Source organism: Notechis scutatus, chromosome 1 (assembly GCF_049901735.1).
Source record: "Notechis scutatus isolate UNSWTSFEM ecotype Mainland chromosome 1, rNotScu1.2, whole genome shotgun sequence".
NCBI lineage: Eukaryota > Metazoa > Chordata > Lepidosauria > Squamata > Elapidae > Notechis > Notechis scutatus.
Window position 1 is genome coordinate 157,983,867 of NC_142009.1, and position 17,921 is coordinate 158,001,787.

The following is a 17,921-nucleotide window of genomic DNA, read 5'->3' on the forward strand; positions in this document are numbered from 1 at the left end:
TACAATACTAAACACAATACCAACAATAGAGACCATCAAGGTTCTGGGTTCTGTAATCTCCCAAGACTTGAAATGGACACCTAACATCAAAAATGTCATCAAAATACCACAATAAAGAATGTTCTTTCTGCACCAATTCGAAAAGCTCAAACTGCCCAAGAAGCTGCTGATATAATTCTAAAGAGGAATTATTGAGTCTGTCATTTGTACCTCTATAACTGTTTGTCTTAGGCACTGGAGACAAAAATTTTGTGTGTCCAATTCCACTTGGACAATAAAGAATTCTGTTCTGTTCTACCCTATTCTATCTTATCCTTCTAAGATTATCTAAAGTTGGTTACTTGTTGACACCTACTTAAGTACTCCAAACCAATTTTTAGTTTATTTATTTTTTGTGCTTTAAAGTCTGTAATTCCTGAGACTGCCTGGACAAATTCCTGCAGTTTTTGGGGCAAGATTTCAGAAATGATTTGCCTTTGTCCCCCTTCCTATGGCTGAGAAAGAATGACTGGCAGCACAAGACAAATCCATAAGGTTTTAAATGTAAGAATAGATGCTAAGATCTCACATTGTAGGATATCCTTTATGTTAAAGAGGGCCCCATGTGAAGGATGGGACATGTAATGGCATCTCAATATTGTTCATATTTTATGAAAACAGTATCTACCAACTTCGATGACCCTGAAAAAGCCAAGCAGGATCATATCAGGAAATCTTGGGGGGGATGATGGTGCAGGCAAGATTAGAAGTTGAAAATAGCCAAGATATAATGGGCAAACCTGCCCAGTTGCCAATTATGTGGACATGTTTGTGAAATCATAGGCAACTCAAGGAAGCTCTTAAGCTTCTGTTATGTAAATAGCTCAACATAGACAAGAAAACTGTATACAATTGGAAGATTTATTTATTTATGAGATTGGCATGGCCACCCAACTCAAATAGTTGCAATTCTGGGCATTGTATACTAAACAAAATTAAAATCATAATTATAAATAGGTGCTCAGCAACCCACATAATACATTAGAATGCTCTACCTGGGAACTCCAAAGGTAAGCAGCTATGTCACAACCTAGGAAGGAACGTCAGCCTTACTTTTGGCAGTTACTCCTGTTATGCTAAAAATTGGTTCATTTCCACATTTCCATATTTCAGCATTACTTGCCCCAATATTGTTTTTTCCATAGCTAAAGGAAATGAATGATTAAAAAGTAGAATTATATTTTTAGCAGTGGAAGACAATGATACTACCTCTCCACCTTCCACATCCCGAACAAAGATATTTTTTTAAAATCATGAAATAATTTTATTTCAGGATTTTTCACACATGCTCCTGTGAAATTAAAATATAGATTCATTAAAAAGATATTGAAGGTCTAATAAAAGATCAAAGGCTTGGATAGTCATGGTATTCTTCCTCCCTGTGGGTCTTTCAATGCTGATGATTGCTGATTATTGTCACAGAGCTTACACAATAGATTTGAAAAGATATTTGGAAACATACAATAGGGGCTATTGAAGATTTAACTGTGGAAAAATACAAGCGGCACACAACAGGGTAATGAAAGAGTAAACATGTGACTATTTCAAATGCCCCACCATGCATGACAATCAAGTTTTACTGTGCCAAGGTGAATGTTTTTCTAATCTACTTGTGTCTGTGGAAGACTATGTGTCAGTATGCAGCTCTCACATTTCCCTCCACATGACTGCAAAATGTTGATAATGGTCCTCTAAGTAGGCATGCAGGTTTGTTTTAGTTCTATCTAATCCCATATTGGTCACCAAGCCAGCTTGATGACCTTGGGTTAATCACTTTCTGTCAGCCTAGGTGGGAGACACTGGGAAACCACTTCTGAGAGAACCAGCTTTCATCCCTAATGTGGGACTAGAAGTCATTGTCTCCCTGTTTCAGTCTGATGCCTTAACCACTAGTTCAAATTCTTTCATTCTTTCTTTCTTTTTCTTTCTTTCTTTCTCTCCCCCCATATGATTATAGAATTTTAGAGTGATAATTAATCCATGGTGTACTAGTACCCAATCACACCTACTATGTGTTACATACTTCACAATGAAGAGCCTTCTAACCTCCTATAATTATGGTGACCATATTTTCTTGGAAAAAAGTAAAGGACAACCTGAAAAGGGGGCAAATCTGAAAAGCAGTTCGTAATAGTGAAAAATCTAATTGTTTATATTTGTACCTTTTCTTCACAAAGGAAAATTCAACAGCTAATTCAAGAAAAAACTGTGCAAAAACCCATATCGTAGCATAAATATGTAGAGTCAAAGAGTATGTGTACATTTGTTTTAAAAAGACAATTCAATTTCAGAATCCTTCACATGAATGGGAAAGACTGCATTAAGTAGTACCCTGTATACTGTAAAAGTTAAATGACAAAAATAAAGGGCAAATGTTGCTTTTGGAGAAACAAATAAATCTAAAAGACTGCTTTCTGAAAGACAGGACTATCCTTTATAATAAAGGACATGGTCACTATACCTATCATATACAGCTTGGCTCTATAAATCCCCCTCTACCGCTGATTTCACCCAGATAGGCCTCTGAACGCGAGAACTCCAGGCATCCGCAGGTCGCCGTTTAGCGAACTTCTCAGCGGAGTGGTGCCGGGCCAGGTGACAGCGAACCTGCAGGTATGAGATTCGACAAAAGGGACAGGTGAGGCAGGGGCGGGGCGGTCTCGTCGCGCGTGGCGGGCGGTGCAGGTGGCAATTCCGAGCGTCCCTCGCCTTCCTTTTCTTCGCGGACTGGGGAGCAACTATCGGGAGGAGGGTGGGAGGAGTCGGTGTGCAGAGTAACGCAACGCGGCGCAGCCCAGATACCCGGGCGGCCGTGCAAGGCCCCGAGACCCGAGTCCCCGCCGCATCCCTGCAAGAACTAGGAAGGGAGTCAGAGAGAGGCGCTTGCCTCGCCTTTCCTCCTCCGGAGCAAGCGCAGGGCCTGTTTTGTCCAGAATCGCCGCTGCGTCTGGCGAGGGTGGAACAAACAGCCTGGCGCTGAAACGGGAACGGAAGACTTGAATGAAGCGCCTGGAGCACGAATCTCCGTCCATCCGTCGCCCCGACAGGAGATGGCGAGTCATCTGACCTGAAGCGCCCGTGACACCGCTGCTTCTCCTGGGGTACTTTTCAGTGAGTGTGTGAACCGGGATTTTGGTTGCATTACATTTGCCCCGGTAGCTTTGGAGGCAGAGCTTCGGAGAGTGTGCAGGTTTCTTTCCCCTGTCGCTCCTGAAGCCGGAGCAACAAGCTCACTGCCATTTGAACTCCCAAGCCTGTTTCAATTCCCCTCCCCCAAATAAATTAACTCCTGTTTGAAAGAAGACCCCTCATGCTGGTCCGTTGCAAAAGATCCTTGCCTGTTTTCTTACCGGCAGACTTGTCTTTCTGGGTGAGAGAGAGAGAGAGAGAGAGAGTGTATGCGCGCGGGCCCGCGTGTGTTTTGTTTGTGTCTTGGATTCGTGGGCGGCGGTGACGTTATGCCGCTACATCTTCCAACTGTGATGTGTTGCTTACAAGTACTTCTTGTAACGGTTTGGGATAATGAAGAATCTGGCAGCCCACAGAGTAAATACGGGGAAACGGGGGAAATCCTCGTTTTCCTTTGGGCGATTTGGTCTGCTGGACTGAGTGGAGAACCCAGCCTCAGCGGATGAACCCTCCTTTCCCTCAGCTTCGCCGTGACGGGTCCCGAACAACTTAGTGGAAATCAGAATTCAGAGTTGAGAACTGCAAGGAGGCTTTGCAATCACACTGGTGGGCATGTTGGAGGAAATCCTTTCGAAGTGTCGTTTGCATAGTATGATTTACTGCTTCTCAGAGCTGTGATAATTTCTGCTCAGAATAGTACTATAAGAGAAGGACTTCTTGAATGACCCTGGTGGAGATGAGCGATGTAGCCTTGGTAGGAATTTTTCCTTCGTCGTTCTTCCTTTTAGTTCATTAGCCACAGAAATGCCCCCTGACAAGTCTCTGCAGTTTTCTTATCAAAATTTTAGAAGTGGATTGCCATTGTTGTCTTCACAGAACTGAGAGAGAGATTCGGCTGACACTTAGAACTCGCAGTATCTGATTTCTAGCTCTGTGCCTTAAGTACTATACTAAACTGGCCTTGGAAATTCAATGATGGGTGCTTGGTGACAGGTAAAAGGATAAGAGTTGTTCCTTCCAACAAAATCCAAAGTGAGGGTAATTTAAACAATTGTAAATGGCTGTTGGTGTGTTTTTGGGAACAACTTAAAGACAATGAAGTGATCTCAGCTAGTTAGGCATCCAACCTGGTATTGGAAATAAGTTGCCACCAAAGGGGTGGATTTTTGCTGAGAGGCAGGATCAGTTCATGTACTCCTGTTTGTTTGTTTGTTTGTTTGTTTTGTGTTCTGTATTAGAACTGAGTTGGTTCAAAAATCTAGCTCCTGAGAAAATGAATTCCTTTTAATAACCTGCGATGTTTGGGGATTTGGGGGATTTTTAAAAAATATTGTGTTGGGATATTACTCTTTTTTAAAAGAAAAGAATAACTTGGAGGTTTACTCATGTACAGAAAAGCAATTTATTCATCCTATTAGTTAAATACAGTTATACTGTTCCACTCTTTTACGATTGTAGAAAACTACTGCTAATTTTTTTGACTGACTTCTAGTAATTTTTTGTCCTTTAGTATATAGCAATAGCAATAGCACTTACACTTATATACAGCTATATAGTGCTTTACAGCCCTTCCTAAGCAATTAGGAGTTAGCATATTGCCCCCAACAATCTGGGTCCTCATTTTACCCACCTTGAAAGGATGGAAGGCTGAGTCAACCTTGAGTCTGATGGGGTTTGGACTGCCAGGCAGACGGTAGTCAGCAGAAGTGGCCTGCAGTACAACACTCCAACCACTGCATCACTGAGGCTCTATATAATCTAAACCTGAGTTCCTGTTTGGTCCTGAATCTCTTATAGCTTATTTATTACTTTAATTTATGGTATATCTTGCCTTTATTTTGTAGGTCAATGTGTCATACATACTATAGGGTTCCCTCGTTCTGTTTTTCCCCATAACAATCCATGAATTAGGGTCGTCTAGGATGTGTGACTGTTCCAAAGTTACTTAGGAAGCTTCTAGATTTGACGATAGACTAGGATCTTATTCCCACTCATAATCCATCCCCTCAACTACTATGCCACAGTTCAGCTTGGATTAATTTTTGACTTCCCAATGTAAACATAATTATTGATGGGCGAAGTGGTTGTTAGACATAGAATACATGAAGCTATATTCTATATGCTTGTCTCAATTATCCAACAAATGACTGAATAATAAGAAGTAAAATTAGAGGAAAAACATGGAGCTTTGTTGGAAGTTGAACATTTCGGGAATTGAAATTCTAAACATCTGGAAAGATACTAGCTTGGGAAATGGGACTCCCTATTCAGTACAATACAAAATTATATTCATCCAAATGAGAATTTTTCTTCTTGTGGTTGGGCAGGTTTTGGACAATAGGCATAGAGTTTGGCTTGGATATTAAGAGTTTCTTAATTCTTGAAAATTCTGCCATATTCTTTAAAATTCTGTAAAACTTCTGGAACAGGATTTTCCCCACTATAAACAATTACCATATAATATTGTGTATAAAAATCTTTGAAAAGAATGCTGAGGTTTTACCATAGCAAATCAGTTGCTTTCTTGGTAGAGTGGGTCTATGCTGAGGTAGGAGAGTTGGGGAGAGAGTTAAGGCACCAGGCTAGAAAATGCGAGTGTGTAAATTCTAATTGTGCCTCGGGCACAAAGCAAGCTGCGTGACCTTGAGCTAGTCACTTTTCCTTAGCTCTAGGAAGCAGGCCAAGGGCAAACCACTTCTGAAAACTTTGTGAAGATAGTTTCAGATATTAGTCCAGGGAGTTGCCAGGAATTAATAATGACTCAACATGATAGAGAGATATAGAGAGATAAATAATAGATCAGGTTAAATTAGATTAGAATAGATAAAGAGGGAGAGGGAGGGAGAGAGATAAAAAGTAAAGTTGAGATTGAGAGCATGCTTATTAAAGGTTAGATACTTTGCTTCCCATTTGCTAGCTATACTGGTTCTGCATACAGTATAGACCTCGCCTTCCTGTTCTCTGGAGGCTCAGAATGAGTTTTACATAATCCTGTGATGAAATACAATGGCGAGTGAACCGTTGCTCTCATTTGTATTTTTCACAACCCCTCTTTTTTTTACATCTGTTTTCTTGTATTTTTCAGAATCCTTCCCCACCCCCAGTTCTTGGGGTCATTTATATTTGTTTTGTTTTCTTTTTGTTCTATTAAAAGGTATGAACTTCTGTGAAAATTCTCTTCAGCACTACTTCATCATGTTCATCATTCCCTGTCTCCCCAGAGGGTATTTAATTGATATACACTACACTTGATCTTTGCTAAAAGACTGAGAAGCAATATAATCTTTATGAGCATATTTTCTTGCTATATGAAAAAAAACCCCATACATTTTGTAATGAGCATGTTTGAGTCATCTATCTACTTGTGTTTCTTTTCTGAGCTACATAGGGGAAGGATTCTTTCCTCAGCTGCACGAGGTGCTGGGCTTTTCCTTATTTTCTTTTGCTGAAGTTTCAGTGGCTGGATGATGAAATATCATTGACACAATTTCCCATCACACAGGTTGTTTCTTACAGAATTATAAAAAATGTCCTAAAATAAGCTGATTTTTAAAATAACCATACATCTAGAAAAAAAAACAAATGGAAAGCTCCATCCTCAGTGCTAGGTGGTGGCATTAATTATCAGAATGTTTCCCAACGCTGTTCAGTCTAGGATTTGATTATTGAACAACAAAACAGGTAAGTTGTTTTCATTTGTTTGGCAAATTCCAGCTCACTGATTACACAAGCTATGTGTTCAGAAACAAAGTTAGTCAATAGAGTGAAATAATTCTAGTTAGATTGAAGGAAATATATGCAATCCTGTTTTCCCTTTTGGAGGAATAGAATATGAATTGAGACACTTGTTATATTCCCTGATCAGGAGACTCCGTTTACAAAACTGAATCCATCAGGGCATTTTTATTGGCCTCCTGGTGACACTACTAAACATTAAGCAGGTTTTTTACTGTATAAGAATAATGCTCTTTTTCACTCAAAAGGAAGCAAGACGTTATTGTAGCTGGAGGTTGCCACCCTATATTCAAAATGTAAAGAGAGATGCAATTTATTGTTCTTGGATTGCCAATTCATCATAAATTAATATTTTTTAATTGTTGATTGTTTTTATAATATTGTTTTATAGCTTTTTATTGTATGTCACTCAGAATCTGATGGGCAGCCATATAAATAGGATGACTAAATAAATAGTAGGTGTCTAAATATTTAGCACCTGAGCATAATGTGTGCCGATGTTGGAGAACAGCTGTCCCAGTCGGGAGGAGGGCTCAAGCAGGGAATTAGTCTGGACTCATTACATAAAAACAAGAGGGCAATGTCTGACATCTCCTGAATTTCTTTGAGCCTTATCTAATCTTTCCCAGGCAAAGCCGCCAGCCTGGAGAGTTTCTTTTGAAATAGGCAGTGAACAATAAAGTAGCTAGTTTGAAGAACTCTATATGTGTAGGTCTGGTTTGTTTACACCTGACAACCCATAACTGTTAGGTTTTTATTGCTGGTTGCTAGGATAGTGAGGAGTCTTGAAGGGGTACTTTGCTTAGCTTGAAGCAACCATTCAAAGCTTATTTACTGTTTGAATCTCGATGTTTACCAAATGTGTGAGGGCTTTTTAACTATGTCCATAGCTGCAGAAGTAAAATAGATATCTGAAGCAAAGCAAACAATATTGAGAGAGAATATCTTCCTGTTTCAAACAGAGCCACTACTACTAATTGAATCCATCTTTTAGGCCAGTTTATGATGGCCTTGCAAAACAAGCACTCTTAAGTCTATTGGACAGTGGAATCACTATTATGTAACCTAGACGCTTGTGTGAAAGGCAAATCTGGAAATATCCTTCTGCATGTTAATTATTGAAATGACCCATGTATAATTGAGTGGTCATTGTCATTCAGATTCTGTTTTCAGGTGTCTGTGTGTACTTCTGATTGAAGGTATCTGCGTATATAGAAAAGGGGCAGAGCATAAACAGTTCAAATTGACTTTATTTTTCAAATCAAAATAAATACATAGAAAAAAATTGTCAGCTTGTTCAGTTTGCTGACTATGGATATTATTTTAGTCATGTTTATATTACTGATTAGAGTGACACAAAATATTTAGAAGTCCTTCTCAGGAAAAAAAATTTAATTAAAATATTTGCGGTGGCTTATATATAAAAAGAAGAAATAGAGGAAAGCATTCGTTACCTGAATTCAAATTTATTTTTCTCCTTGAGCTATTTTAAAAGTAGGAGAGAAAAGTATTCCAGATGCCAATTATAAAAATAGAGAAGTGGTAGCTGGAAATTTTGGGAACAGTTTAAAAATTAAAAATGGATAAATTCTGAGCCACAAACATCAGCATTCAGAATCTATAGAAGAAAAGAGAAGAGTGAATGATTATGAGCTGCATTACTGTCCCTCCTTCTAATTAGCATGGATGATAGCATGAAAATGTGTTGAAGGGACACAGTTTGTACAAATATAGAACTCTTTTTATGTAGAATGTTAATAATGTTCATTATGAAATAATTTTGCAGGAATGAAAAATCAACATGTGTTTATTTAGAATCTCTATTTTAGTGTGGTAAAAAAGGGAAAAAAGGGTACTTGAAGAAATATTTAAAAAAAACCCTCAAGATTTTAAAAAAATTCCCACACACTCCTAATTATGTACACCAGACAGTATCCTTTCCTGGCTGCTTTTTTTTTTTTTTTGCATTTGAGTTACCAGGCAACTTGCATACAAATGCTGTTGTTTGGGACTGAGGCTGAAATACATGCCCTCTAAACTGAATATAGCTTTTCAGCAAAACGCTACTCCCACACAGAAAAGAAGAGAATAAAAGCTTTGTGGAATGGAACAGTAAATGCTGACCAAGGATTTTTTTCTCTGTAATGTTAATTGCCTCTTGCTTTGTTCATCATTGGCACATGACAGCTGAAATTAGGCAAGTTCTTATTTTCCAGTACTGTAGCCTGGAATCTGGCATGAAGGAATCTGTGAGTTTTGTTAACTTTCTCTTATTTTCTATTCATTAAAAAAAGTATTTACAATCCTGGTATTACGATGCTTATTATTAATTACTGTTGTTTACTGTTGTTGCTGTAATTGAAATTTGTGTAACTGGAAAATTCATCTTGCTGGTCCAGAAATTACAGACCAAAGAGCATAAGGAAGTTTGGATGCTTCAGGAATAAATAAAATATTTCATGGGAAGGAAGGAAGGGAGGGAGGGAGGGAGGGAAAAAAGACATACCTGGAATCATGTTAAGATAAGCTCAGATATATTTATTTACTGTAAGGTGGAAGAAGTTGTACCTGTTGGTAGACTCCAGCTTTCTTCAGCTTACTGAGTGAGGATCGCTAGAGCCAAGTTGACAGGAGGAGTTCAAAGCCAGTTATATATGAAGAAACACATCTTAACCATCATTAGGCTATAGAAGTATATGAAACTGATAATGGATTAACACTCCAGATTTTATGTTATTGAGAAATGTCTTTGATTACCAGTTTGAACAAGTATTTGGTATGCAGTATAATTCAGTAAAAAGTGAAGCCTCAGTCAAGTTGAGCTTGACTTACCTGGAAACATCTGTTCAGTGTTCATGTCATCATGCATTGCCTTCTTGCAAGACTTTCCCCCCCTGACTTCCTACTCTTGCCCAAAGTGGTTTCCCACTCAAATGCTAGCTAGGCTGTTCCTGTGTAGCTTTCTGAATTGGTTAAAGTCTGCCATGTGGTGTCACTGCTGATTCAATAGTTACAGAGAGTACTGTATAATAGACAACATTTTCTGTTTTAACTGTAGTAAAAGACTAAAGATAAAAAATAGGTTGGCATAAGAAAAAAATAGCTTAGGTAATGGATATTCCTGCTCAGAAAATTACCAAAAAATAGAGTGGAGTTATATTAGTATATTTCTTTAATGTCCGTCAATGTGCTGTGATTGGAAAACTATGGTAAAATGATTCCCTCTGATTGGAAGTAAGATGTCATAGTACAAAGCCAGTTGAGTGACTTTGGGGCAGTCATTCTGTCTTGGCCCAACCCACCTCACCAGGTTGTTGAAGAAAAAGTAAGAGGAGGAAAATGTGTTGGGTATGTTTGCTGTCTGGAGTTATTTGTAAAAATAATAAAATCAAGATTTAAAAAAATCACTTTTTTTAAACTTTACCTTAGTGCCTTCCTTTTTGTGAAATCTTGGATCAGAATGCTACACCTTTGTGGCCTGGTCTGTTTTTCTCCTCCATGCTGCTGCGAGAGCCCAGGATGGGTTAGACTCCTCCTGATGACATCATTAAGCTGAGTCTGTCTAGTATAAAAACACAGAATTGTTAATTGAACTTGGACATCTCTCCGAAACAAGCCATTAGTTAAAGACAGAACTAACCATAATGCATATTCAGATAAATAAATGTGATATACAGGAACATTTAACTGAAGTGTCTTCAACTGTTTATTGTTTTGTCAGAGTGAGAGTACAAAAGAGGGCAAGAGGAAACATGGGAACTCCTTGATTTCAGCCTATCTAGGGTAAACCTAACTATATATAATTTGTTTTATCACACTGGTATTTTGATCATATAAAGAGCCTCATAAGTACATGAGAGAAAAAGAGATGTTCCTTAAACTAAATGCTGCTAGTCTCTGGTTTTTTTAAACTCAGCTTTTAATTAGAGTTAACATGATTATTAAAATTCCCGATGGCAATTTTTTAATTTGAAGGGAGATGAGTGTAGCAGATGCAATCCTCTTAATCCGCATTTGAAAGCAAGTCTTCCCAACACTTTAGGAACTTTTAACATGTGGTCAGAATGCATCCTCTGGGCCAGCCTCAGTATGTTCCCATATATGTATTTAGTAATCATGTCAGTTTGTTTTGTTCCCTTCTTAAGATCAACATGGACCAAGTGAACTCATGAGGAGAATGATCAAGGCAAAAATTGTCCCATATGCTGTTATCCAAGAAGAATTCTCCATTGGTGCCAGTAGGTTTTCACGTATGTATATAGATTTGTAAAATTTGTTTTTTAATACTGAATGAATTAAATTGGCTATATGAAAGGTGATCAGCATTACAAAGCTTTAAAACAAATGGATATTAAAAAATCATTGTGAGATTTCCTTTGATGTAAACAAGTAATACATAGTTTGTTTTTTGTTTTTCCAAATTTTGTTCTATTGTACTTTACTAATTTATTTGATTCTTTTTGTTAGTATTTATTGTTTTTATTTTTATTTTTTGTTTTAAATATGGTGTTACATTGTGTAAGCCACCTTGTGTAAGCTTTAGAAATACAAGAATCTATCCTCCATGCTTGCCACTGAGATATCTGGCAGAGCTATCACTTTCTTTCTGAGACAGTCATATTAGTCATTACTCCAGTCATTACTGACTCTGAGATTCAATACATTCAATACAACCTATGCATTTTTGGTAAATAGGAAGTACTTGAAAAGTATTTGAAGCAGAAGTTGGACCTAGAATGTTGAATTCTGCAGTGATTTACTTGTACTGAATGTACTAACTTGACATTTCAAACTTCGTATGTTGTTTCATTTTAGCTATCACCAAACTTGTTTTTGACATTTAGGAATGCAGAATTATTTTGGATAATTATTACATAATTACTACTATGATACCATTATAATTATTATGTAAGAATGGGAGATTGATGATATAATACCCTATTATCTTTTGGAAGTAATTTTTTTGGTGTGGAGGTGGAAATTATTTGAAGTTACTGTGTTTGAAGACCCTTTATACCTCTATACTCGACTCTTTCTCTGGCATTATTTTCTCATGGAAATAATTTTAGTTGTGTTTTCCCTGAATCAAAATTTAGAAACAGGCTGCGGTTCCTTTTTTTTTTTTTTTGGTGGAACAGTCACAAATGTAAATGGTAATGATTTTTTGAAGTTTTGTTTCTTAAAATTATGGGCTTAAATTATACACTTCCCAAATACATTAATTTTACAGTGGTTGTAATATATCCAAATATTCTTTTTGGAATTGTAACTTTAAAAAATGGAATAACAATGTTAATTTTGATCAATAAGTGGAAATCAATTTGTAAAAAGCAAGGAAGGCAGCTTGACTGTTCAATAAGATCCATTTATGTTCATTTAAGATACAAGTCTGTAATACAACACAACATGAAAGAGACCATAAGCATTTCTTTTTCTTTTTTTAAATGGAAGCTGGGAATGTAGTTTTTGAATCCTTATTGAGTCCCATCATACCATCCTTATTGCCACCTTGTTTCTTCAGTTGTTTGTCCAAACGGCTTGACTTTGATAGTTTCTCTAAACATGGTGACATATAGAGATTGTAAATATTTGCCTCTGTATTCTTAATTTTCCTTCTTATTAATCATGTTCACATTCTTATCACTTCAGGAATCATCTAAATGATGACAGCGATTCTGGAACGGATCAGCACTTTGTCTATCAGTGGACAACAACTCCGTCGACTTCCTCAGTTCCTAGAAGAAGGATTTCCCAAGATGCCTTGCACAGTTAAGGAATGCGATGTGCCCCAACTTTTCAGAGAACCCTATATCCAAGCTGGCTATCGGCCCACAGGTCAACATTGGCGCTATTATTTCCTCAGCCTCTTCCAAAAACATAATGAGGTTGTTAATGTTTGGACTCATCTTCTGGCTGCTTTGGCCGTGGTGCTGAGATTTAATGCATTTGCTGAAGCAGAGGACTTGTCTCTGGAGATCCACTCCTTACCTCTCTTCATCTTTGTCCTTTCCTCTGTTACATATCTGACATGTAGCCTCTTAGCTCATCTCTTGCAATCCAAGTCAGAGATATCACATTATACTTTCTATTTTATGGATTATGTTGGAGTCAGCATCTACCAATATGGAAGCGCCCTGGCCCATTTCTACTACAGCTCCGATCAAGCCTGGTATGACAGATTTTGGCTTTTCTTCTTGCCAGCAGCTGCTTTCTGTGGATGGCTCTCGTGTGCTGGCTGTTGCTATGCCAAGTACCGCTACCGGCGCCCCTATCCCATCATGAGGAAAGTGTGTCAGGTGATCCCAGCGGGATTGGCATTTATCTTGGACATCAGTCCTGTGGCGCACCGTGTGATTATGTGCCATCTTGAAGGCTGTGAGGAATTGGCTGCTTGGTATCACACCTTCCAGATACTTTTCTTCCTAGTTAGTGCTTATTTCTTTTCTTGTCCAGTTCCTGAAAAGTATTTCCCTGGATCCTGTGATATTGTTGGGCATGCCCATCAAATTTTTCACACCTTCCTTGCTATTTGCACACTCTCACAATTGGAAGCCATCTTCTTGGATTACAAGACCAGGCAAGAAATCTTATTCAAGCGACATGGATCTCTCTCCATCATCCTGGCTTGTGGCTCCTTTTTTGGCTTAGTTGCTTGCAGTGCTATCACTGCACTCCTATTGCAGCGCAAAATCAAGGAGGAACTGGCCATGAAGGCATCCTGAGAGACTGACATAGAAACAGGGCTCAGTCCTGATGTGCTTGAAGAAAATTAGGAAGAGGGAAGTTTATTCAAGTACTGTATATAAGTAAATTAACCTAGTAGTTTTACTTTATAAATTATAATCAAGGAATTGATTATAGGCAGGCACTAATTTATTAAATATGCCTTATTCCCTAAACATTTTTACTAACAGTACCTATTGCTGGGCAAAGGGCATTTGGGATACTTAATTGAAGAGTTATAAAGGCAGATTTTTCTAAATGATCTTACTTTTATTTATTTACAGAAATTTGTATTATATGAAAGAAGATATTAATGACTAACTAGAAGAGTAAAGGATTGCTATAGACTTGCACATTTATAAAGCTCTTATCACATTGGGAAATTGGAATTATGTCTGGGATAGGGTCACATAAGAGAAAAAGATTCCTTCACAAATTGGGTCAAAGTCTCTAGTTTATATGTTGGAATTTTTTTCAAGTTAAATCATAAGACTCATTATTTGCAGTCTGAAATGGTACAGAATAGTCATAGGTTTACTTCAATGATGATTAGAGCAAAGATTGTGGTGAAGGTTGACATAATGTTGATAATCTCATTTGGTCCGTTTTATTTTAGCTGTGGCCTTGATACCATTGATAACCATACAGCTCAAGTAGTGCTAAATCTTCCCCTGAATTGTAAGCTTCAGAAATAGTATGGTGGTAGAATAACAGTCATAATTTGGTAGCTGTCACCTATTAATCATTCAAGCCCAGGCTAGCTGAAGCAGAGAAGGGTAAGAATTCTCAAAAATAGCAGAAGTTACTAGCCTCTCCATGAGTTGTTTTATGATGTTGATGCAGATCTAATCTGAAAATACAGGACACAAATAGCACTATCATTGCTATCAAAATAGCATGCTATTTTCAAGGTTTATAGAGCCGCTCAAAGGCACTTATTTTACCATTTTAACACTGATTAGCAGCTATGACTATAAATAGGACTAGTGTTTTTCATGTTTGTTGTCTATAAAGTCTCTTTTCTTCCTAATTCATTTCTGCATGCCTTCACTCATATTATTGTCAAAATGTTAGTTTTTCTGGTCCCTTCTTGATTTTAGGTATCATCATGTCACTCAAACAAAGCCATTCAGGACTTTTACAACCTGAATGTTATTCTGACAACCAAGATAAGGGTACAGTACTTCTTCCCTTTTGAGCACCAAGTTAAATAATTAGAGAAGGAGCAGATTGATTGTAAAAAAGTATTACATGGACAAGTACCATGCCATAGTACCAGCAACACATTTTCCTGAACAATTTATTTGTGCTTTTCATCAGTAGGGGTCCAGTTGGGTTGTGCTTTGAGTCCCGTGTGGCATTTAACTACTAAACTTTTATTTCCTCTCTTCCAAACACAAACACCATACCCAAACAGAAATTGCAGCTGTGGAATGTTTTATTTATTTACTGTTGTTTCCTGTAAAATGTTCTTTGCACATAGCAGACCAGCGTATAATTGAAAGGTGTGTGCCAAACTTGGTTTCTGATGGTGCTGGGAAACGGGAATCATTTTGCATGTTGTGGACATACATGACAATGGGTAACCCCATTTGCAGTCTGGCAATGGTACACTCAGAATTCTAATTATAGTTTCCCATACAAAGACAAGTGCAATCCAAGTTGGTTTCAACAAAAACAATAATAATACAAATGTTTAAGTATTACAAATGGATTCAGTCACAAGAAATTTAAACCATTTTCTGCCAACATAAACAATGAAAATTTTTGTTAAGACTACATAAACCGGGAGTGTCAAACTCACAGCATCGCATGACGTATCAGGACTTTTTTCTCCTGGGCAGGGGCATGGCCAGCACATGACACATCCAGCCCACAGGCCGCGAGTATGACAACCTTGATATAAATAAACTATAGGAAGAAAATGACATAAGTCCATCAATTAAATCTGATGGGCTACATGAAAATTCTTAGTGACTTTATACCACCACCTAGTGGAATAATCAACGAATATTTTTCTAATAGCTGGAATGGCTTTGAGAATTTTACTTAGGTTGTTACTCAGCAGAGATAGTTTTCATTAAGTCAATAAACAGAGTGTTTTTTTCCCCCCCGTAGAACATACGTTATTCTTACTATGAACTAATTTGCATTATTTTCTGTGACTTCATAAGTGATATCTTTGTTTCACAACAGTTCTCATTAAACATGTATCTGTAACTTGGTTGCTTACAAGGTGACATTAAAAATTTTAAGCGACTCTAATTTAATCCATTGTAAAATGTGTATTATAACCAGCATTAGTCAAACTGCAGAGATCCCTCAAATATAATTTTAAATCTGCAAGCACTCTTAGAATGTATGTATTTAAGAAAAAAATGCTGTGTACTAAGTTTCTTGAAATTGTCCTTCAGACTTTTTCATATATCTGATAATTTCCAGAACCTTTTACTGCTAGTTCTGTATATACCCGTGTTGGTGAACCTATGGCATGCATGCCGGAAGTGGCACGCTGAACCATCTCTGCCGGCACACGAGAGCTCGCCCGGAAGAGCCCCACTGTGCATGTGCGCACACCGCTGCCACCCAACAGCTGATTGTTGGGTATCTGGCGCGCATGCATGGGGGTGTGGGAGATGTGTGCATGCGCAGAGATGCGCAGCGTGCAAGGGTCAAATGCACATGCGCAGGAGGTGTGGGGGGGCCTAGCACGCATTGCCTTCTGGGTACTGGCACGCGAGCGCAACTGCAGGACCGCATGCATAATTATCAGCACAGGAGCTGAAAAAGGTTAGCCACCACTGGTATATACAGGTGAATGTGTTATTAGAAACAAATTGATGAATAAAAGGACTGGTTTTTAGCACACATTTCAAAGACTTGGTTCAGAATGTATAAGAAGAGCACCTTTTCAAATAGTTAAAGCAGCCATGTCTTGAAAAAGGTCCATGCAGCTATTTCAGGAGCTAATCCTGACTGATTTTGCACACTTATGCTTGCACAACTACTTTCCTTTGTTTCCTCCGCCAGTGATGCAGAGATCACATAAAGCACTCCTGAAGCAGCCACATTCCATTTTGAGAGAATTTAAGACAGCTTTGCTGGTTTTATTTTACAGCTACATGGATCTAAAGCAACTTTTTTCTAATTATTGCTTTTTCATTCCAAAGTGGTGTGATCTGGCTGGTTTTAGATTCTGGCAGTTGAAATCTAGAATACGCAGAGAACAGTAGGTTGGGCAAGGCTAGTCTAGTTTTAATGACAAAAATTGCAAATACAAACCCAATTTATTATTATGAACATTTTTTTAAATAAAACTAGCCTTTGCTCTCTGCAGGCTCATGCCTATTTTGCAGTTGTTAACTTCAGTTTTATTCGGATTTGACATCCAAACATTGTGGTAGCAGGCTTACATGTTATTTCCAATACTTCAAATAATATGTGATGTTTTCAAGTGTGCCTTGGATGTTTATATCTTTCAGAGGCAGTTTTAAAAAGATATATTTTAAGATAGGCATTATTTGTTACTAAAATTAAATGATAACAGTTTTTTTTAATTTTCTTTTTTTTTAAAGTGTTAGTTTTAGAATTATATGAACAACTTCTGTATTAAATTCCTGAAATCTGCATTGTTGAGAACATTTGAAAAACTGTACTGTGTTATAAACTGTTGAAGTGTGGAGTAGGAAGAGGATATCTTAAGTAAAGTTTAAGAAATTGATGTTTTATGTGAAATTTATTTATATCAAACTGTTTATATATCAAAATATGGCTTCTGTATGATTCGCAAGATTAAGGGAGAGTAAAAAATTGTCTTGGAGAAAACCCTCATCCTTCTGCAGATATGGTCTGCATTTAATGCTTGTAGCATGTTAAAAATGCCATTTTCATTCAAGGTTCTGATAGATGTAATTATTACAACAATAAGTACAAACTAATATATCCCTATTGCACCGTTTCCCCTGTGGAGACCTCAGAAATCAAACTACAATCCATCAGAAAGTGTTAGAATTGAGTAAATATTCAAGTGAGCGACAATGATATTTTCCTATTGCATTAAACAATCTCATTGTGTTTTTAATAACAGAATATTATTGTGGCTAAAGCAACCAGGAATGATTGAATTAGTCGAGTTTAGAAATTTGCACAATGCACTGAAACCATACTGGGTACTTTTTGCAGGACACTGAGCCATAAATTATATTTTAGCTTAACATGTTGTGGAAACCCACACCCAAAGTGCCTTCACATTTCACATAATACCACACATCTAATTTTGTAATACGGCTATTGTG

The 17,921-nt window shown here is 37.6% G+C and overlaps 2 protein-coding genes across 7 annotated transcripts in view; one reads left to right on the top strand and one right to left on the bottom strand.

Moving 5' to 3' along the window:
* The window catches only part of MCM3 (minichromosome maintenance complex component 3), a 53,315-nt gene extending 50,580 nt beyond the window's left edge, over positions 1 to 2,735 (bottom strand). The window contains exon 1 of the mRNA XM_087949147.1: positions 2,501 to 2,735. The gene's annotated coding sequence lies outside the window, so the exon portion shown is untranslated. The remainder of the gene's footprint in view (positions 1 to 2,500) is intronic.
* PAQR8 (progestin and adipoQ receptor family member 8) lies at positions 2,633 to 17,457 on the top strand. 6 transcript variants are annotated; one of them, XM_087949164.1, is made up of 3 exons: positions 2,633 to 2,652; positions 11,049 to 11,153; positions 12,553 to 17,457. In XM_087949164.1, the coding sequence occupies exon 3, from the start codon at positions 12,564 to 12,566 to the stop codon at positions 13,623 to 13,625; it is 1,062 nt and encodes a 353-aa protein (XP_087805290.1). In that variant the 5' UTR covers positions 2,633 to 2,652; positions 11,049 to 11,153; positions 12,553 to 12,563; the 3' UTR covers positions 13,626 to 17,457. The 6 variants fall into 6 exon arrangements, with proteins under 6 accessions (XP_087805290.1, XP_087805292.1, XP_026538324.1 ...); XM_087949166.1 differs by having other exon boundaries at positions 11,049 to 11,141; XM_026682539.2 differs by lacking the exon at positions 2,633 to 2,652 and adding an exon at positions 3,013 to 3,150.
* Positions 17,458 to 17,921: the final 464 nt, after the last annotated feature.

Bases quoted from the DNA above. Each gene is read 5' to 3' on its own strand.
- PAQR8 (XM_087949164.1), top strand. From the start codon at position 12,564: ATGATGACAGCGATTCTGGAACGGATCAGCACTTTGTCTATCAGTGGA.